Source organism: Diabrotica undecimpunctata, chromosome 3, assembly GCF_040954645.1.
Source record: "Diabrotica undecimpunctata isolate CICGRU chromosome 3, icDiaUnde3, whole genome shotgun sequence".
Taxonomy (NCBI): Eukaryota; Metazoa; Arthropoda; class Insecta; order Coleoptera; family Chrysomelidae; genus Diabrotica; species Diabrotica undecimpunctata.
Window position 1 is genome coordinate 18,337,467 of NC_092805.1, and position 19,943 is coordinate 18,357,409.

Sequence of the window (19,943 nt, forward strand, 5' to 3'; positions counted from 1 at the left end):
AAAAGCAAGATGTAAAACGGAGAGTCGAGGCGACCGAGCATTTTGCTTTCGGGGCCCGGTACCAGGTCGCTACACACCATTTGGGAAACGCAGCGCTAAACGAAACAATAAACTAGCAATTGCATTCGTAAATTCTATTGTTAATAGTATGTTTTGTCACATGGCATATTTTAGTTTTGTAGAAATGGATCAGTTAGAATTAAATATGTATATGAGATTTGTTCCTTTATTTTTCTTGCTGTATATTTCACTATAGTCTACTTGCTTATTTCTTTTGTATTTCTTAATTACATATTTAAATCGAAGGAGTGAAACCAGCGTGTTGTATACTGAACGTATATACCTAGACTCACTTTCTGATGTCCTCATATTTTATATAAAGTCCATCATATGTGCAGAAAGTAACAACAGTTACTAAAATTGTATATAACTATAAAATAACGTGATTAAGATGAACTTCATCATGGAATCACATATTTATATGGCTTGTCGGTACTTCAGTCATCATTCTGAATGACGTGAACTACAGATTAAAATTGTCAATATAGTTTGTTTATAATCCTATAGATTTTTTTTACAGGTAATTTGTTTAAGGTTTTTTAAAATTAAATTAAAATATTGGTGTTTAACATAGAAAAACACATAAAACTTATTCACTCTTACTTCCGAAAAGGCGTGAAAGTGACTTGTTCAGCCCATGATTGCAATACTTTTTACAATGTTTTGATAAAATTCAGCAATTATTCAGAGGTACCGGTATTTTATAGTGGGTGGAGGGCAGACCTACATCAGAGATGCGACACTGTCATACGCAAGCCTTGATTCTCTCTTAAATACCCACCATATCCTACCAAGTTTTCCAAACCTACTCACCTACCCGTCTTATCCTGAGGAAGTCCAATTACCCATTTGTCATAAGAGATCCGAAAAAAATTATTTAGGTAAGAGTTGGAACACAAGTTTTGCAGTTATACGAGGCAATTTAAAAGATAATTAGGGAAAATTAGCCGAAATTGTACCGGCGCCAATATTGTACCAACGCTGTATTTATCTTTTATGAAGAAGCCAGAGCGCTCTTATGTCGTTTAGTGGAACTAGGTAGTTACTACGTAGAGTTGAGTGCTAAAGTTTTACAAGGTTCACATTTGTAAATTTTGTTTTATTGAATTTTTTGTATTTCATGGTGTTTCAGTATAGTTTTCTAGTTCCACATGTAAGGTTACAGCATCTGTAAAGTTATGTGCAAACCATTTTTATTCATAAATACAAGAAAAGTATGTATTTAGGTGTATAAAACTGAGTTGTTTTCTTTTGTCGGACAATTTTTAGGTTAGGAATCGTAGTTTATTCACATAAAGTGCAAGTTTCCCATATTGTACTACGCCGAGTTGCTTATATTGTACCTGTACAATTTTAGATAGCATTGGGTATTTAAGACCTACTTATTTTCAAAAATAAATAAATAACACACACCGTCCCTGTGTATTTTAGATTCCCAAAAGAAAATATGGGACTTGTGGAATACGTGGGCGGGGCTCTTCAAACATTACTTAATGGAGACATGGGATTAAATGAATGCTGCAGGTAGTATGGAGTCCATAAGCCTACCTTGCTTCGTCACCTTAAGGGGTCTAATGTCAAGGCACATGAAGAAACGAAGGCTTTTGGCCGAGGCAGTGTGTTACCAAAAAAAATGGAAACGTTGATGTCTGGTCTTAAGATCAATGATGTTCAACGGCTTGCATTTCAAATCTTTGAGAGAAATCAAATACCACATAATTTTAATAAAGAATCCCAAATGGCAGAAAAAAAGTGGTTTTATGCTTTCAAAGCTGGTCATAAGAACATAATCTCACTGAGAGAACCTCAAGCAACGTCCATGACGCGCGCAAAAGGATTTAATAAAAGGAATGTTTACGTCTTTTTCAACCTTCTAATAAATTTTATTTAGTTACATCTCTGATATTTGTCCATTTCTCATATATATTTGCAAAATCTATGTGCTATTATTTAACATAAATTAAAAAATATCTACTCAAACGGATTCTAAAAGAACGCATAACTAAGGCGATGGACAAAATATATTTTTCTCCTTATTATTCTCTCTAATGGCCTGTATGCCTATTCATTCATCGAATTATTCTTCAACTTTAGATTTCTCGGTTTCAGAGACAGTCGTTTTCTCAGTCTCCTCGTTGAAATCTCCTCATTTGGTATTTTAAATTGTGATATTAAAGTTTATATAAGCATACCGCTATAGTTATTGGCTAGATAATTATGGAAATAACTATTGTAAATTATTTTCGACATATTACAAAATATTAGTCTTATTACCTTCCAACTTACCTCCAATAGAATTTAACGCAAACTCCGTTAGAGGTTGTACGACATCAACGTATGCCTGATGACACAATTTATTTAAATTGTTAACGAGACTTTCCGTCTCGTTATTAAAAAGTTCCACAAATTCTTGTAGTATACTGAAATGGAACGCTGGTGTTATAATCTTTCTTCTTTTGAACCATTTCTCTCCTTAAACAAACATATAATAAATAACAAAGTATATAAAAATATAATGTCAACCTACCATCAGCAGTTAAGAGGCCTGTACCTAACCATTCGTGAATAAAATTGTATACAAAACTTTTAGTAGAGTGTTTTGGATTGCTAAGTACCAACTGAAATAAAACAATAAATTTAATATTTTTATTAAAATGTTAAAAAATTTAATTACTGCAGTTAAACAAAGATATAAAAAAGAGAAAAATCAATTCCGAAAAGGCTACAGAATTCAATGTCATAATTTGATATATCAAAATAACTCTACATCCTATAGGTGTAGAAATCCATTGTAATACCTTCCCATGCTCAAATACCAACGTGACTTTTACATGGTACCATCGAGTTAGAATTTATGGAGAGGACATCACGTGACTAAAAACAACCTCACTTCGGCCACTGTGTGGCATTGTTATGATCGTTGTGTCAGATCGTGTATGATTGTTTACGTTTGTTGTTTTTAGAATATTTTTTAGTTTTAATACCTTTATAGTAACTGTAATATTATATTGTGATAGTGCATAATAATAGTTTCTTGTTCTCAACGTAGCTGCAGTAGCAGTAGCAATGTTGATAAAAAATCTTCAGGAATAACGTTTCTTAGGTTAGTATACAAATATGTAAACAAAGTAATGGCTCGTACTTCAGAGAAAAAATTAATAGTATCAATAAAAAAGTCATTATTGAATATTTTGAAAAATTTACAAAATAGCAATTAAAACATCCACTTCCAATAAAATGGAACTATTGAATACACAGAATATAAAGATATTAATGAACAATTTCTATGCTTTTTATAATATTTTTGAGTTCATTAATCATATTTGTTATTTAAAATATAAATTTGTTATTAACGCTTAGTGATGCATATCATTGTATTTTTAGGTTTCATCTCAAATCAACCAAAAACCGGAAGTTTTATGATCGGAGATACCACCGACTCCAGTTTAGTGGTTTATCGTCTTATCATTCTAAATTTGTCACTTTGACGATGGACAATTGATAACATAAAAAGCCGAAGAATAATTCTTAATAATATTTACTTGTATAAGTATATACGAGTATGTATTTTTGTCTTATTTATTAGTAATTGTATATAATTAAACCTTAACAGAATCAAATTCCAAGATATTTTTTGCATGATATTCTTGAGAGTATTCAAATATCTTAAATCTAAATATCTTAAAGTTCAATATTAAATTCGGTAACATAATTTTGTTATTTCTACACAATATTACGATTGTGATATTCGGCAGATATTCATTATTGTTTGTTTAATAATAATTTTTCGAACTTTGTTAATTGAACTTTTTTTTGGCCAACTTTGTAACGAATTTTGAACAGCGTTCAGTTAATTTGAAGTTATCAAATACATAAGTTGTAAAACGAACGTATTTCTTTTATTTCATACCGTATATTTATTTTACCCTTTAAAATATTATTTATATTATTATCTCTTTCAGGTACAAATTGTTATTTGATTGTATTAATTATTCTTTATATATTATGTATATATGTCGTACTTTTAGTGTTTACAGCGGGATATATCTTTCCTACTCTTTTTGTTCCCGTCTGGGAATCATCTGTATCTTTCTCGTATTGTTTTTGTCTTATTTTCTTTCCGTTCCCGTCACTTTATATCTTTAACGTTATTGCTCTTATCCAATTTTCTATCCATTCTCGTATTTACAAGGTTTCTTTATTCCTTCAAAAATAGGGTGGTGCCCAAAACATTCTTCTCTTTCGTGTATTTATCTCACTCGCGAATCTCTTGTAGTCTAGCTCTGTCGAACACCAACCCAGATACCTCTACCAGACTGAAGCCCATAGCGTAGTACCCTTATTTGTGTAACCGTGCTGCCAATGGTCAGAGCATTTTCCATCTTCCATTAAGCACACTTCTCCACAGCCTAACAGTGTCATTTATTACGCTACACTTTTAATCAATTTGTTTCCTACATTTTTTATACTCGTGCAGTTAGTGAATATAGTTTATATCATGATTGTTACATGATTTTTTAATAGCTACCCAAAGGCAACCCTTTAATTTTGATTTAATAAGTCATAGTTTATTACTAATACTAATTGTATAGTAGTAATAATAACAACTAATAATAATTGTATAGTAGTTTTAATACTATTGAGTCCGGCCTTGATCCCACCGCCATATTGGTATGATCGCTAACCACACCTTCTGACGCCGTTTTAATATACACGTTAATATGCTCATAGCTTCTCCATAGATTCTAACTCGATGCATGGTACGTACCTATTTCCTGACCCCTAACGAGTCTACGATGATCGAGCAGTTATTGAAAAATTAGTCTCCCATTAATTTTTCAGTCAACAGTTTTAAGTGAAAATCCCCAAAATATCTCTTTTATAGACATCATCATGAGAGCAAAGTTGATTGGTTATGTTAGTATGAGGTCAAGATTTTGGATGAAAAGTTACATTGCATTTTATGCTGCCACTAGCGAAAACTATATCAAAATATTACCAATCGATTATTACAAATATCAACATGGAATGTTAACTTCTGCGCATAAGGGAAAATTATGGGCCATGAAATAAAGGATTTTCTTTTCTTCTGCTCTTATTGCGCTTTCTCCGTTCGAAGGTTGGCGATCCAAATGGAAATTGTAGCTTTGGAAACTGCTGCACGAAAGATTTGTGTGGATGAGCGGTAAAAGCATCTCCTCAGGTCTGTCAGCCACGAGTTCTAGCGTCTTCCAACTGATCTTTTGTCCGGCACTTTACCTTCCAATATGATTTGGAGTAATTCATATCTTTTACCTCTCAACACATGACCCAAATACTGTATTTTTCTGTCTTTGATTATTCTTAGTAATTCTTTTTGTTTACATGTGCGACGAAGTACCTCAACATTAGTAACTTTTTGTACCCATGGAATTCTCAACATTCGTCTGTATACAGTGATGAGTGTCTTACCACCCGGCTTTTTAACGTAAGAGATAGAAAACACAGTTACCTTGTGAAATAAAAAGAGGTGAAACTCGTAGAGGTGAGAAATAATCGGTAGAAACCTATAATTTACATTACATTACATTACCACTATCGATAGTCTCACACCTTTAGACGTTAGCTTCGAGCTAAATCACCTCGGTTATAATTCGTATGTGTGACGTATTTCCATTTTTAATTTGGCATAAAGTAAAAACTGATTGACCACAATAAAGCAAAAATGTGAATAAAATAATTTAATTAATAGTGATTATTTAATCTAAAGTTTTAAATTATTAACCAAGAATAATTTCTACTATGATTTGAGGAGTTTTATACACTCTTGTCACAGAATAATTATCAATCCTTCGTGGCTTAGTGGTAAAAATTTGATACTGCGACACAGACGTCGCAGACGTTTAGAGAATGATTTGAAATTATGCAGAGATCGTTTTGCTTTGAATCACTAAACATTTATGTCACTCGTTACTAGTATTAGAAGTGTTTAAAGTTAAACATAAATATCTTATTGAAAAAACAGTATCGTTGTACTTCGAAAATAAAGTAAAAATTCTTCAAAATTAAAAGAACGTTTAAAGAATGTTTAAATAAGTAAAAATTCTACAAAAATAAACTGTACAGAGGACAGAGAACTGTAAATCTACCTGTACAGAGGAATTGATATTAATGCTGAGATTCGCCGGATTATTTTGAATTAACAACTGAAGACTGTAAAACTGGAATTGAATTTGAATTATTTTGTATTTCTATTTTATAACATTGGAATAAGAATAAATTGTAAATAATGAGTTTTTCGAGAACTTGTTACCCAATATGTAACATATTTTCTATTATTTTTTGATTGAGTCAAACAAAAATTTTATCCTTGGTGTGAATTAAACCCCAATCTTCTTGTCAATAGACCACGTCTCTAACTATTACACCAAGTCCACATACAATAATTGTTTTCGGACAGAACATAATTACCTTTAATTTAGTCAAATATTTCAGTTGAGTTATTTTTATTATTAAATAAACTTAAAGATTTATAATTTAAAATCGCTACTAATTAATGTTTTTTACTATAATATATCTTAATTTATTCAATCATTTATTCTAACATCAAAAATTATTAAAATAAAATATTTTCGAGGTCATCCGTATAATTATGACTAAAGTAAAATAGCCACGTCTAAAAATTAGCTTTATCACGTACTATCTCACAACTTAATCTGTCTTCTATCCTTTCCGCTATTTTGCCGGGTGGTAAGACACTCATCACTGTATATATACATCTCAAAGGCATCTATTATTTTTTCTATTTCAGAGTCCATTGTCCAACTTTCACAGCCATACAGCAAAACAGAGAAAACGTAACATCTGATCATTTGAATTCTAAGCTGTAGACCAAGGTCTGATCTTGTAAAAACTATTTTCATGTTCATGAGTGTTTTCCTCGCTTGTTCGATTCTTGACAGGATTTCTTTTTTTGGGTGACAGGATTTTTTTTTTTGGTTTTGGGTTTAGAAACCATCTAATATACTACTCAGCTAATTAAGAATCTGAATATCAAAACAAAGTCGTCATAATGATGCAAAATTGTTTTCCGATGTACTTAATTTGAATTTTCTCTCTATATCCTATTTACTCCTATAGCGAAAACAGAATTTAAAATTATTCTATACATTATATTTGAAGAATATTTTTGGTTGAAACATCTCATTTTTTGTGGTAAAAAATATCTTAATTTATCTGGACTAAAGGTGGTAATTGTTTAAATTTGCCGACGGACCATAGATATATGGAGGCAACTTTACATTTTCACTATTCGGACAACCTTGAGTCAGTTATAATTTGCTGTAGACCGGTTTTTTTTTATTAACGGTTTAGTCAATTTTAGATATGGAGTATCTTTATATTATAAGTAGTAAATTGTTCTTCCCAAATTCAAAGATTTGTGAAAATAATACCTTAATGAATCATATCCTCAGTTTTATCAAAACTGATTAAATACGGAAATAGTAATAGCTAAATTATAAAATATATACCCACCACAATAAATGTTTTTACAGAGATTGTGTGTAAACAACTTTATTTTATTTTTATTTTATTTTGTAATAACAGATTTGAACAGATTGTAATTTTGTTAATAACTACCACAATAAATGGTAAATAAATTTTTAATAGCCTGTGTAAATAACAAGCAAGGCGAGTATATATATATAAATATATATATATATATATATATATATATATATATATATATATATATATATATATATATATATATATATAAATTCTCGCCATTCATCTCTGTTGTTTGTAAAACGTCATTGGCCCTGCAGTTGTTTTAATACCTTTTATATGTCTTTTGGCTTCATTTGGCCGCCAATTCCCGATTTCTTTATTCCATCGGCCATCCTTAAGACGTTCGTTATGTCCAGCCCTTTTCCATTTCAGTTTAGCTGCCTATTCGACAGCTTTTACTTTTGTTCTATTACGAATGTCTTCATTGGTTTTATGATCTTTGAGTGAGATACCCAGCATCTGTCGTTCTATAGCTCTCTGAGTTTTTCTGATCTTCGCCATGTTTATATTAGTGAATGTTCATGTTTGAGCTCCATATGTAAGTACAGGTAGGATACAGGAATTAAACACTTTGGTTCACAGTCTTTGAGGTATATTTTTATTTTTAAGTATATATGAGAGTCTTCCAAATGCTGTCCGTCCCATTTTTATACGTCTGCTTATTTCGGTAGTCTGATTTTCTATGCTTACTTTGACATTTTGACACAGATATGTATATTCATCTACGTGTTCTATCTCTGTCCCTTGTAAGTTTAGCATAGGTTTGTCATCTTTTTTTGACTTTTGACATTAAATTAGTTTTGCTAAATTTCATTTTCAGTCCCTTTTTTGGGGATTCTGTCTGTAGCTCCTCAATCATCGTATTCAGTGCATTCCACGTGTCAGCTATTAGTACTACATCCTTGTTCCATCCTATTAGTCCTTGTTCATTTTTAAAGGTTATTATCTTTTTCTTTTCTAGTTTCGGTTTGGTACATTTGAGACAGTTTTTCTCTATGACTTGTTCTATACGGTCTTCTTGATGTTTTTTAATAACTTAAATATATATATATATATATATATATACATATATATATATATATATATATATATATATATATATATATATATTCTAAAAGTTTTATTAGGACCAACTCTATTGAAGATGGCGTGACGAATCTTAACTGTTGATCGCGCAAAGACTTGCATTGTTCTATTCAAGCAGATTAATCTTAACTACTGTAATTTGTTACGCCTTCAATAAAGCAATTCCATAGGGTACAAGACGCTATTGCCAAAACACAGATACGGCCAGTGGCGTATTTCGTTGTATATTGAAGAAAATAAAAAAATAAAGAGTAAACTAAAAAAAATAGCTTATATTATAATAAATACTTAATGAAACATGCACATTACAAAACAAAATGTTTAGTTTTTTGTAAGAAAAACGGTTTTGAATTATAAATAAAATGTTACAACAGTTGAACAGAGTTGTAAAAAATTAAAGTCTAAGAGTTTTATTTCCCATTGCCTACGCATTTTCTTGACTTTTAACCTTTACTTCTTGCATAATGGAGGCAAAAATTCCTATAACGTTCTACAAATGGGTCGGTGGCGTTGCGAAAATGTTCAGAAATTTATTAATCTCCGCGCAGTGTACGCGAAACATCAATTTCTTTACTATCACCATCATTATCATCATCAACAACATGTAGGCGTCCATTGCTGGACATAGGTCTCTTTCAGCTCTTTTCATCCGTCTCTGTCTTGTGCGGTCTTAGGTATAGCTAATACGCTTCAGGTCAATCTGATGGTGAGCATCCTTTGCTCCGTAGTGCTTCTTGTCTTGGCCTTCACTCGACATTACGTTTTGTCTATCCGTTGGAGATGTGCACTGACCAATTCCATTGTAGCGACGCGATTTCTTCGATAATGCCTGTTGTTTTTATTTTGCGATATATATTTATTAATTTGGGATTCGTCTTTCAGAGAGATACTGATTTTCTGTTATACATATGGGTGGGTTCGATTTAAAGATATTGTTCAATTAACCAAAGGCTGTCCAGGCTAATCCTATGCGTCGTGGGATAGCTCACATGTCTGGTTATTTCTGCCCTACCGAATTTCATGTCCTAAGTACTTATACGATACAGTCTGCTCAATATCCCTTCCATCGCCAGCAACATTACGATTTAGAACTAGAGTAGTAATTTGGCCTACTATGGGTACAGCAAAAATGCATTCCGACAGTTTCTATAACTATAATTGGAACAATAAAGAGTAACTCTTTATTTAAATAAATTCTTGGTACTGAAAATTGTGTTAAGTTGTGCCAATGGGCTGTTCGGGTATCGTTACTCCCACATACATTTCATTTTTCTTTACATTTTTAATTAATTAACCAGCTAACTATATTTCCTACGTAAACAGTGCTACAGTACTACAGTAAACAGTCAATTATACTTAAAAATATAAATAAATGTAAAATAAACAAAAAGTTACAGTGACAACTACATTATGCCTATGCATAGACTTTATCCCAAAGATATTGTTCTGAAGCTATTTTCTTGTGTCATCTTAAAGCAATATTACTGGTAGAGAAGTAAAGAAACAGATGGTAAAAAAAGAAAAATCAAAGAAACGGCTCTAATTATGCTAAATGAGACCAATCGTGTCGCAAATTCTTCGGCAGAATGCAGTAGGATCTGGTTACATATAATAAAAGAGCAAGTTAATAAAAGGATAATATTTCTTTTAGTAAGTTAGCAACATATCGAGGATACATAATTTACGTTTTTTAAAAAATGCAAATAAAATCAGAGTTTGGTGTTTACTGAGAATAAACTAAATGTAACACCAAATAGTTACCATGTCGGAATAGTATTATGAGGTTTTTTTCCTGGGTTTCTCTTCATGATTTACTATGAAATCACTAACACGAGGATTTTACTGTTATCATGGCATGTGGTTGTCTTTTTAAAGACGAATCACATGCTACGATTTTTCTGACGGATATTTTCAAGTTAAAGTTAATTTCATGTAATCGAATGAACTGTCTTACAATAAAGTCGTCTCAGGAACGCAGCTCAGCAATATTGCCAATGTTTTTTAATGCCGTCTGCTTTAAAATGTATAATATATGTCTGAATGTCTGAATTGTCAACATGAGTTAGATAAAATTAAATTATTAGAAGAATTTTTCATCAAGTAACAAAAAACAAAATTGATTTACTTTATTAATGTTTGTATTTTGAGAACGATTTCCAAAGTGGAAATTGAAGCGTCAATAAACTTATTTTAAATTTCAATTGTGACTTATTTCCATTAAAATAGTAATTGCAATGTATGTGTGCATTTAAAACAATTTTCGATAACAAACATGAACCACATTTGGCATTAAATACCTTATGAGATAGTTTAGACCTTCACATTTTTTTATTGTTTACTCAAAAAAATATATAATCGTAAAGTTTTTCAAACATTAATTTGTATCTACTTTTTTTATTTTAATAAGGTGTTTTATAACTAATTATGTACCATAAATAAGCATTAATTATTAACATTTTATAATTTTTCTTGTATTTGTGTCGGACACTGTTTACTTTAATCATTAATTTAAATTATTTATTGTATCCTTATGGTTCTTGTAAATAAAAATATTTCATATTCTATTTTATTTCAAGGTCTACTTAAAAATTAAAAAGAAAATAATTCGAAACACGATCAGAGTATCCGAATTACATAAAAGAAATATGCTTAAATTCCACATATTACTACTATTGTTTAAAACAATGTTACAACTATACTCCAGAGAAATAGTCAAAATTTAAACGTGTTCAGGAAATCTCAATAGCCAAGTTTTTCCGTTAATATAAATAAATATATTAAGAAAATTTATACGTTTTCATCAGAAATTTTGGCGTTGTATTTTAATAATTAACAATTTAGTGCAGCTTTTTGTGTAATTTTCGCTTATTATTAAAAAGATATCTATTTATAGGGTAAAGTCTCAATGACTAGCATTAGAACGGTAACGCTAGACAATCGCATTTTAGAAGTGGCAACACGCCTTTTGGTTTGACTGGAATGCGTTGGTTATTTGTGAACACGCTTTTAGCAAGTGAAAGTTTTTGTTGTTGGTCACATCTTCGACGTGAAATCTGTTTGGCAGTTTTATTTAAATTTTAAAAATTGTGGTAACAGTTATAATCTTCCGAACATAAACATCCGTCTAGAATAAGTATTATTAAAACTTTTTTTTTTTAATTGTTATAAAAAATACTTGCAAAAGGGTATTTATAGATAGTTATAAAAAGCTAGCCGTTTTGATTGTGTGTTAATAATTGTCTAATTTATGGAGTCTCCTGATGCTAATGTCTTGACCGACGAGAATTCTGGTGATAAAGATGGTGGCGGATTTCTGGATAATTTAAGCGGTCGACAGTTGACCAGTAGCTGAATTAGTCCCTCTTCGTGCTACCAGAGCTTTTATCGACGTACCTGAATTGAGCCAGTTTCAAATATCGTCCACTCTGGGTCAGAAAAATATTCTGGATTGGAAATGACTTTGAAAATGTGAGCAGAGATTTTCTTAAAGGAGATTATAGTAAATATAGTGATTTGGAATATTTAGATATATTCGAGATGTTTGTTGATAGAGAAATAATTGAACTACTTGTGGAGGAAACAACGAAAATACGCACTTTTCTGCAATAAATTGGATCCAAAAATTTCTGACGAAGAAATAAAATGTGTAATTGCGATTATGATTGTTACAGGATATACTGAGTTACCTGGAAGGCAGTTTTACTGGGATTCCAAACAAGATATGGAAAATATTGTAGTCACTGAATCTATGAATAGAGATCGATTTCGCCAAATTTTAAAATATTTACACTGCGCCGACAACACACAGCCTGTACATGGTGATAAAATGTAGAAGCTACGACCACTGATGGGCCTTTTCCAACGCCCCTTTATGGACAACTGGATACCTGAACAGAAGTTGAATTATGATGTGGCTATTATCAATTACTTTGGCAAGAATTCATGTAAACAGTTTATTCGGAAAAAAACCACCAGATTTGGGTATAAAATGTGGTTTCTGAATTTTGCTTTTAGGTATTTGGTGAACTTTGATATATATCAAGGAAAAAACCCAAAGTCAAACACTACTTACGAAATCGATTTTAAAAAATGAATTCATGTAAATAGTTTATTCGGAACAAAACCACCAGATTTGGGTATAAAATGTGGTCTCTGAATTTTGCTTTTAGTTATTTGGTGAACTTTGATATATATCAAGGAAAAAACCCAAAGTCAAACACTACTTACGAAATCGATTTTAAAAAATGTGCTGTTCCTTTACCTTGAGTGTTTAATAAGTTTTAGGATAAAATAAATAAGCTCCCGTTCACATTTTACTCTACTATCTTTCAAACGGAAATTTAAGCTATAGAGATGTGCCTGAACAACTGCAGGGACATATCTATAAAAATTATATCAAGCGACTAGAGGGTATGAAAGGCAATCAGAAAAAGTAATAAAGTAAGTTTAGTCTGGGTGCCCGAACATACTGGTACTAAAAAAGATGAAACAAGGACAATTCAAGAGCTAATGAACTTGCCAGAAGAGCGTCAATTACAAAATACTCCGTTTCAGAGTTGACAAAGTCAAAAAGCGACCGGCAAAAAACCTGGATCCGAAGGCAACATGACTCTCTGTGGGAAAATATACCACATTAAACATATGGCAAAATGTATAGTAAAAGGACCCATGCTAATAGGGAAATACTGCGAACAAAAAGCAAAAAATAGCTCAGAGTCATAACTCGACATGCGCATATTAAGCGATATCTGCATACAATTAGAGTATTTCATAGAAACTTAAGCTGCATACTCTAGAAAAGAATAGTCAACTACAGCTTGCATGACAGCGAGTTTTTGGAGACTACCAAGTGACGCTAAAAACATATCGCACCCCCGGAAGAAACGTGACACAACTCCAAATTCTGAAAATTTCATTTTATGCCCGCATTATTTTCCAAATAGAGTAATCTTCAATCCCGAAAATTATTACAAGTTGATTTTTTATAATTCTCCCGAGATATCGCTAGTGTCGTTATGTGCTTTTCCGTTATTCACCTCATTTGAATCAAGAATAGTGACACGTTGCAGTTGCGTCCTGGTAGCCGACGAATAAGGTCGCTCTGCTTCTTAGGAAAACCGAATATTTCGAATTGTGACGTTTTTCCTGTTTTATGCTGTGAGAATTCAAAGTGACAAATAAACATATTTTGGTTTAGGATATTTTTCCTGTTTAATGTTCATTTATGGACATTCATTTATTTCTGTTTATTTGGCAATATGTGACTTTTCCTGTTAGGGTCTGATTTAATTTACAGCTGTGATAGGAGTCGTACATAAAAATATTACGTTTGATGTCGCAATGATAAAGCACTATAATATAGACATTCTCGCCCCCTATTTTGTGGCCGGGGATAGAACGTTTTTTTAAGAATGTGTTAAGTTTAGGTGTGTATTTTGTAATTAAAAGTTATTATATGGATAAAATATGAACAATATATTAACTTCTACCACATAACTTCCCGATAGTTCTTTTTTTAGGTCTAAAGCATTCAGAAATTAGCTACGGACAGGCTACTAAATGGCCGATGTTAATATTCCCTTTTATATTGCCTTAGAAGAGATAGGAAATGACAATATACTGTGCTTTTTGAAATACACAGTAACATAACCATAAGTGTGTCAAATGGACACACCTTTTCCAGATAAGAGTTTAAATTAAAATTGGTATCTAATTAAAAATGTTAAATTAATGATTTTGACTTGTGTCACTTTTCTTGCAGGAGTGCGATATGGTATCCATCCTCTTGGATACAGGCTGGTACAGAGTTCCAAAATCCTAGTTTGGGTATCATAAATAAATGAAAAATGTACAGTAAGCCGTACGATCTTTTTACAACTGACGGCTTCTGTGAACCGAGTAAGATCTAATGCTATAGATAAAGTCACGTTGAGATGGCAGTGTACGGATATAGGATAACAGCGTTGCCAATTCTACTGCTATTGTAAGTTTTGCTACTTTTGTAAAATAAGCAGGGCCAAACTCACGGTAAACTAAGATATGTTTAGGTAAGCTAAAGTTGTTAATAGAAAATTCGTGAATGAAATAAATGGTAATAATTCCTAAAATGCTTTTACACATAATACCGCAGTTAATAGGGAAAAAAATATGAAAAATATTCTACAGGTTTTTTAATGTTCTAAACGGTAGATAAGGGATAACTGATGATAATTCCTTGAAGAATTACAGCCAATTTTGCTTTGTTTATTTTTTAAAGAAAGATGAAGTTTGGAAAAAATCATTTTTTTGCCTATTTTGTTCCTCGTGCATTTTAGGGAAAAATGTTTCAAATAAATGTTGCAGATCTTAAACAGTTTTTTAATTTTTTAGTTTGTAAATTAAAATACATAAACAAATGACTGAGATAATTGCAAAAAACCCTTAATTGAGGCCCCTAGAACACAAGGGTGTAAGTGCAGTTGCTTATCACTTAGCAACTGATATCTAACAACAGGCACGTACTTTTGGCTTCAAACTTTCTACATTAACAACAATAACACCATTAAAAATTACATGTCATTGAAAACATGCTGAAAACTGAAAAAGTGCTACCTAGGTTTTTAAATTTATATCGAACTTTGAACAAAGATTTTTCAAAACTTTGTTTTTGGCCGTTACACCCCTTGTGTTCTAGGGGCCTCAATTGTGCACTAATTTATTAAATGTTCATAACTTTATTTTTTGCATAATGACGTCTAATATAACTACTTGAAATTATGTCGATTAATGAGTTATTTAAGTGTGCTACATTTCAACCAGATCAACTAAATATTTTATTACCTTTACTGAGAAAAGAATACCCCCGAAAAACAATTTTCAATCATCTTCATTTTCATAATCTAGTTCATCTTCAGAGTCATCGTTTAATGAAATTCTAATAGGTTCAATGTCATCTTGAATGTTGTCTACTGTCCAAAAATTATTCTCCAATTTTATAACATGGTTGACGTAATTTTTCCAATGTCCATTGTTCTGTACTTTATCATAACCTTCATAAATCAATGTTTTAACGTCGTTTTGTTTGAAACTTGAATTCTTAGAGGACACGTATCGTTTCAGTTCACTCCACACCATTTCTATTGGGTTCAGTTCACAGTGATAAGGCGGAAGTCTTAAGATATGTACATCTACGCGGCATTGTTCGTCACTGTGATTCCTGTATTTTTCACCAATACAATCAATTTTGTATTTGTCATAAATATTTTTAAATACATTAGCAGTTTCCAGAAGTTCATTTTTTAAGTAATCTTCTTCAAAATAAATGTCCTTTTCATAGAGCCACTCCTTAATTTGACGTTTCACCCAATATTGTTTGGGAAAATTTAATTTCCTAGAGTGATAAGATGCATTGTCCAAGATAATGACATTCTTTTTATTTTTTGGGAGATTCGGTATTAACATCTCTTCAAACCATTTTTCAAATAGATCTCCGTCCATCTCTTCATGGTAATCTTCAGCACCTTTTTTGGCAAGAAAAGTGATGTCAGCACCTTCAACAGATCCGTCTTTGTTTCCTGCATGGACTAAAACAAATCTTGGTCCTTTTCGGGTCGGAGTTTTTAAACCTGTGGTAAGTCCATTTACGAAAGCCTGTCGGCTATTTTTTATTGTTGTATCTTGCCATACTTGCCCATTGGTTATTCCAGTATTAACCCATGATTCGTCCATATAAATGATATTGGCTCCTTCGTTCCTCAGTTTCTTTATTTCCCGGAGATAGTGACGCCTCCAAGCGACTATTTCTTGTTTTTCTATTAATATTGAATTTCTACCTTGTTTGCCATATATAAAACCCATGTCGTGCAATAGTCTTCTCAACGTACTCTTGGAAAAATTCGGAAGATGCTCCATTTGCTTAATTTTTTCTAGTACTACGTCAAGGGTTGGAGGAATATTGTCCATAAAAAAACCGTGCACTACTTGTCTTATTCTAGACCGAGTTGCTTCATCATATCTATTCTCACGACTATTCAAATAACCGGTTCTTTTTTTTCTTATAGGAGTTACGAGTGGACCATTTTTACTTTCACTTCTATATCGGAATATCGTTCGCTCAGAGACTCCAGTCATAGCAGAAACTTCCCGCACTATTGTTGATACACTTTTATCATTATTACTGTTTGATAAATACTTAAAAACATTTAACACTATTTTTTTGCATTCACTATTTACCAAATTACCGTTTTTGAATTTTATTACACTCGCGGCCATTTTGACACTGACACGACACAAACGTCTGATATCAACTGAAAATTCTTTTAATGACTCTCAAGTATTTACCTGAATTTATAATTGCTGGCATTAGACAATAATTTTGAATTTATAAATAGGTATATTTTTTTAATTCTAAATTATTTTTTAATGTCTGTAACTGTAAATGCAGGTAGAGAAAGTGTGTCATTAAAAGGACATTAAGATCAAAAACGGATTATACAAATAATTATTTCATTTCCACGAATTGTAAACAATTTTGAACAGAAGATATAATTCCGAAAAGACCAGATTTCCGAAATATAACTTTCTATTTTTAAAATACCAACAGAAAAATTATATAATTAAAAAAATGTAGTATTTTTCCGTTTCACATTCATAAATATTTCCGAAATTATAATTCTTTTATAGGAGCCGGCCCATAACGTACGATTGTAGGTACGATTAAAAACTGACAACAATGTAGTTATTTCTGGCATATAGAAAGTACAGGCCTATCTCTGGAACGCTGCCATCTGAATGTGAATTTATCTATAGATACTTAAGCAGGACATATCTGTAAAGCGGATTGTATTGGTGTTTTCCAAAATCAAAATTTATGAAGAAATTTAATTATAGAAGTTGGCCATGCATACAGGTTGTAATGAATATTTGAAAGTGCTATTTCTACCTACAATTTTTATAATTTATTTTATATTTACCTCAATATCCTCTGGGTTCACCAAGCAAACAATTGACATATTAAAAGTCCATAGTCTGTAGATAGGAGCATAGTTATTGCTGTTTTCCCTTTCATTCTTAAAGAGCGATTCTGAAAATACAGTTTTTTATAATAATTAAATTTATTAAAATGGAAGGAGAAATATATTTTTATTATTATTTTTATAAAACATTTACTTTTAACTTTCGTTCTTTTTCCTTTATTTTTCGCTTTTTTATCGTTGGCAATTTTAAATTAAAAATTATTATGGCTCTCTCTCTTCTGCTTCATCTCCTACTCGCTAGATGTGACCTAGACATCTAGTTCTACATTGTTTTATTTTGGTCACGATATCTTCTTTCAATACTTTGTTAATCTCTGCATTTGTTCTGCTTATAGATTCATTTTGATTTGTTTTGTATGGTCCCATTGTGGTTCTAATGATCTTAATTTGCACTATTTGTAGGACAAACAGAACACATTCAAAAGACAAAACAGACATTTAACTTTTTAAATGTCTGTTTAAATTAAATGTCTGTTTTGTCTTTTGAATGTGTTCTGTTTGTCCTTAAATGATTTTGATCTTTAATTTTTTTTTAACTTTTAATTTTAATTTTTGAAATAAACATCAAAATAATTTCTTTTCTGTCCAAATATAGACCAAAAATGTTAGAGTAATTGCACACTCAAACTTACATCGAAAATAGAACATCCATTTTATTTTCACTTGTTACAGTGCTGTCTGTTCTAGATAAATAATTTTAATTGATAACACAGATTTCAAAATATACTTTTTCAATCACTATAAATAACTTTTAAATAATAATAACATCACATTTCATTTTCAACAAACAATTTATATAATACATATATTCCTAGCTTAGTTGTTAATATCTTTTCCCCTCAAGAACTATCCGTTTATTCGTTAAATAATTGCAGTAAAACCGATGATCACCTGTCACCAGTTTATCATGACAGGTTTTTTAACTATGTTTTCTTAAAGATATAATAATAATGCCTTGTATCGGCATCACTTAGTTTACCATGTACCGTTGACCTGAAGATCCATAGCAAATTATAGTATAGTAGCGGTCGTACAAGAAACATATCCACAAGAGTAGCCTATTTAATCGCAAAGCTAAACCGAAGGTATAAAATAAAGATTATTCAAGTATATGCTTCAATAACGGACCATCCGGATGAGCAGATTGAAGAATTCTACGATGATATCTCAACGGAACTGAAAGAAACACCAACACACTACACGAGTATATGCGGCGACTTTAATGCAAAGATCGGTTTGAAGCAACATGAACATGAAACAGCACTAGGTAAATTTGGAGCCAGAGGCAGTAACGAGCGTGGACAAACACTACTAGAATTTCTATTACAACAAAATCTATACCAGATGAAAAGTTTCTTCTCTAAAAAAGACCACAGATGATGAACGTGGCAAAGCCCAGATATCAAGATCATAAACGAGATAATCGGTGACAAAAAACATATATTCAACTATATCACATGTAATAGCTTTACCACAGGTAGCGATCATAGAATGGTAAGAGCCAAACTAAAATTAGACTTATTAACAGAAAGATCCAAAATGATTAGGAAGAAAGCCAACGCGATATGGAACGACCCAACAAATTTAAATGAATACCAAGACAATATCAATAAAAGCCTACAACAAAATTAATGCATAAATAATGTAAATACCCTAAACGAAAACATCGTAGAAGCTATTTGAGAGGCTCAAGTAAAATGCTACCCTAAAAGACGCCAAGACGAAACAATAACCATTGAAACAAAGCAACTAATGGAAACTAGAAGAGAAACCAAAGAAAACTAAAGCATTGCCGAAGAAAAAAAAAGTGACTTAAGAACAAAGAAGGAGTCCCCATATCAAATAGAGAAGAACTACTACACATAGTTGAAGACTTATATCAAGAACTATACACAAGTCAAAGAAAAGATCAAACCAGGGTTTAGAGCTCAAGCCAGAGATCATTAAGCCAAATTCAAGACACAATGAGAAGGATGAAAAACAACAAAGCACCAGGAGAAGCTGGAGTCGTTATAGAAGCTGTAATGATGGGCGGATGTGCCCTTCTCAACCAAATAAAAATTTTATTTAACCTTTGCCTAACAGATTGTTGCATACCGGAAACATGGAACAATGCAGTAACAATTTTAGTACACAAGAAAGGAGACAAGGCGCAACTAGAAAACTATAGACCAATCAGCTTATTGAACCACATCTATAAAATGTTTACCCGAATAATTACCACAAGACTAG

General features: G+C 31.6%; 1 protein-coding gene across 1 annotated transcript in view; it reads right to left on the reverse strand.

Annotated features, from left to right (window-relative positions):
• LOC140435687 (uncharacterized) overlaps positions 1-19,943 on the reverse strand; it is a 113,606-nt gene that overhangs the window by 15,096 nt on the left and 78,567 nt on the right. The window contains exons 12-14 of the mRNA XM_072524408.1: positions 17,649-17,758; positions 2,588-2,678; positions 2,335-2,532 (exon numbers count right to left, since the gene is read on the reverse strand). Of these exons, the coding sequence (XP_072380509.1) occupies positions 2,335-2,532; positions 2,588-2,678; positions 17,649-17,758 (399 nt within the window). The remainder of the gene's footprint in view (positions 1-2,334; positions 2,533-2,587; positions 2,679-17,648; positions 17,759-19,943) is intronic.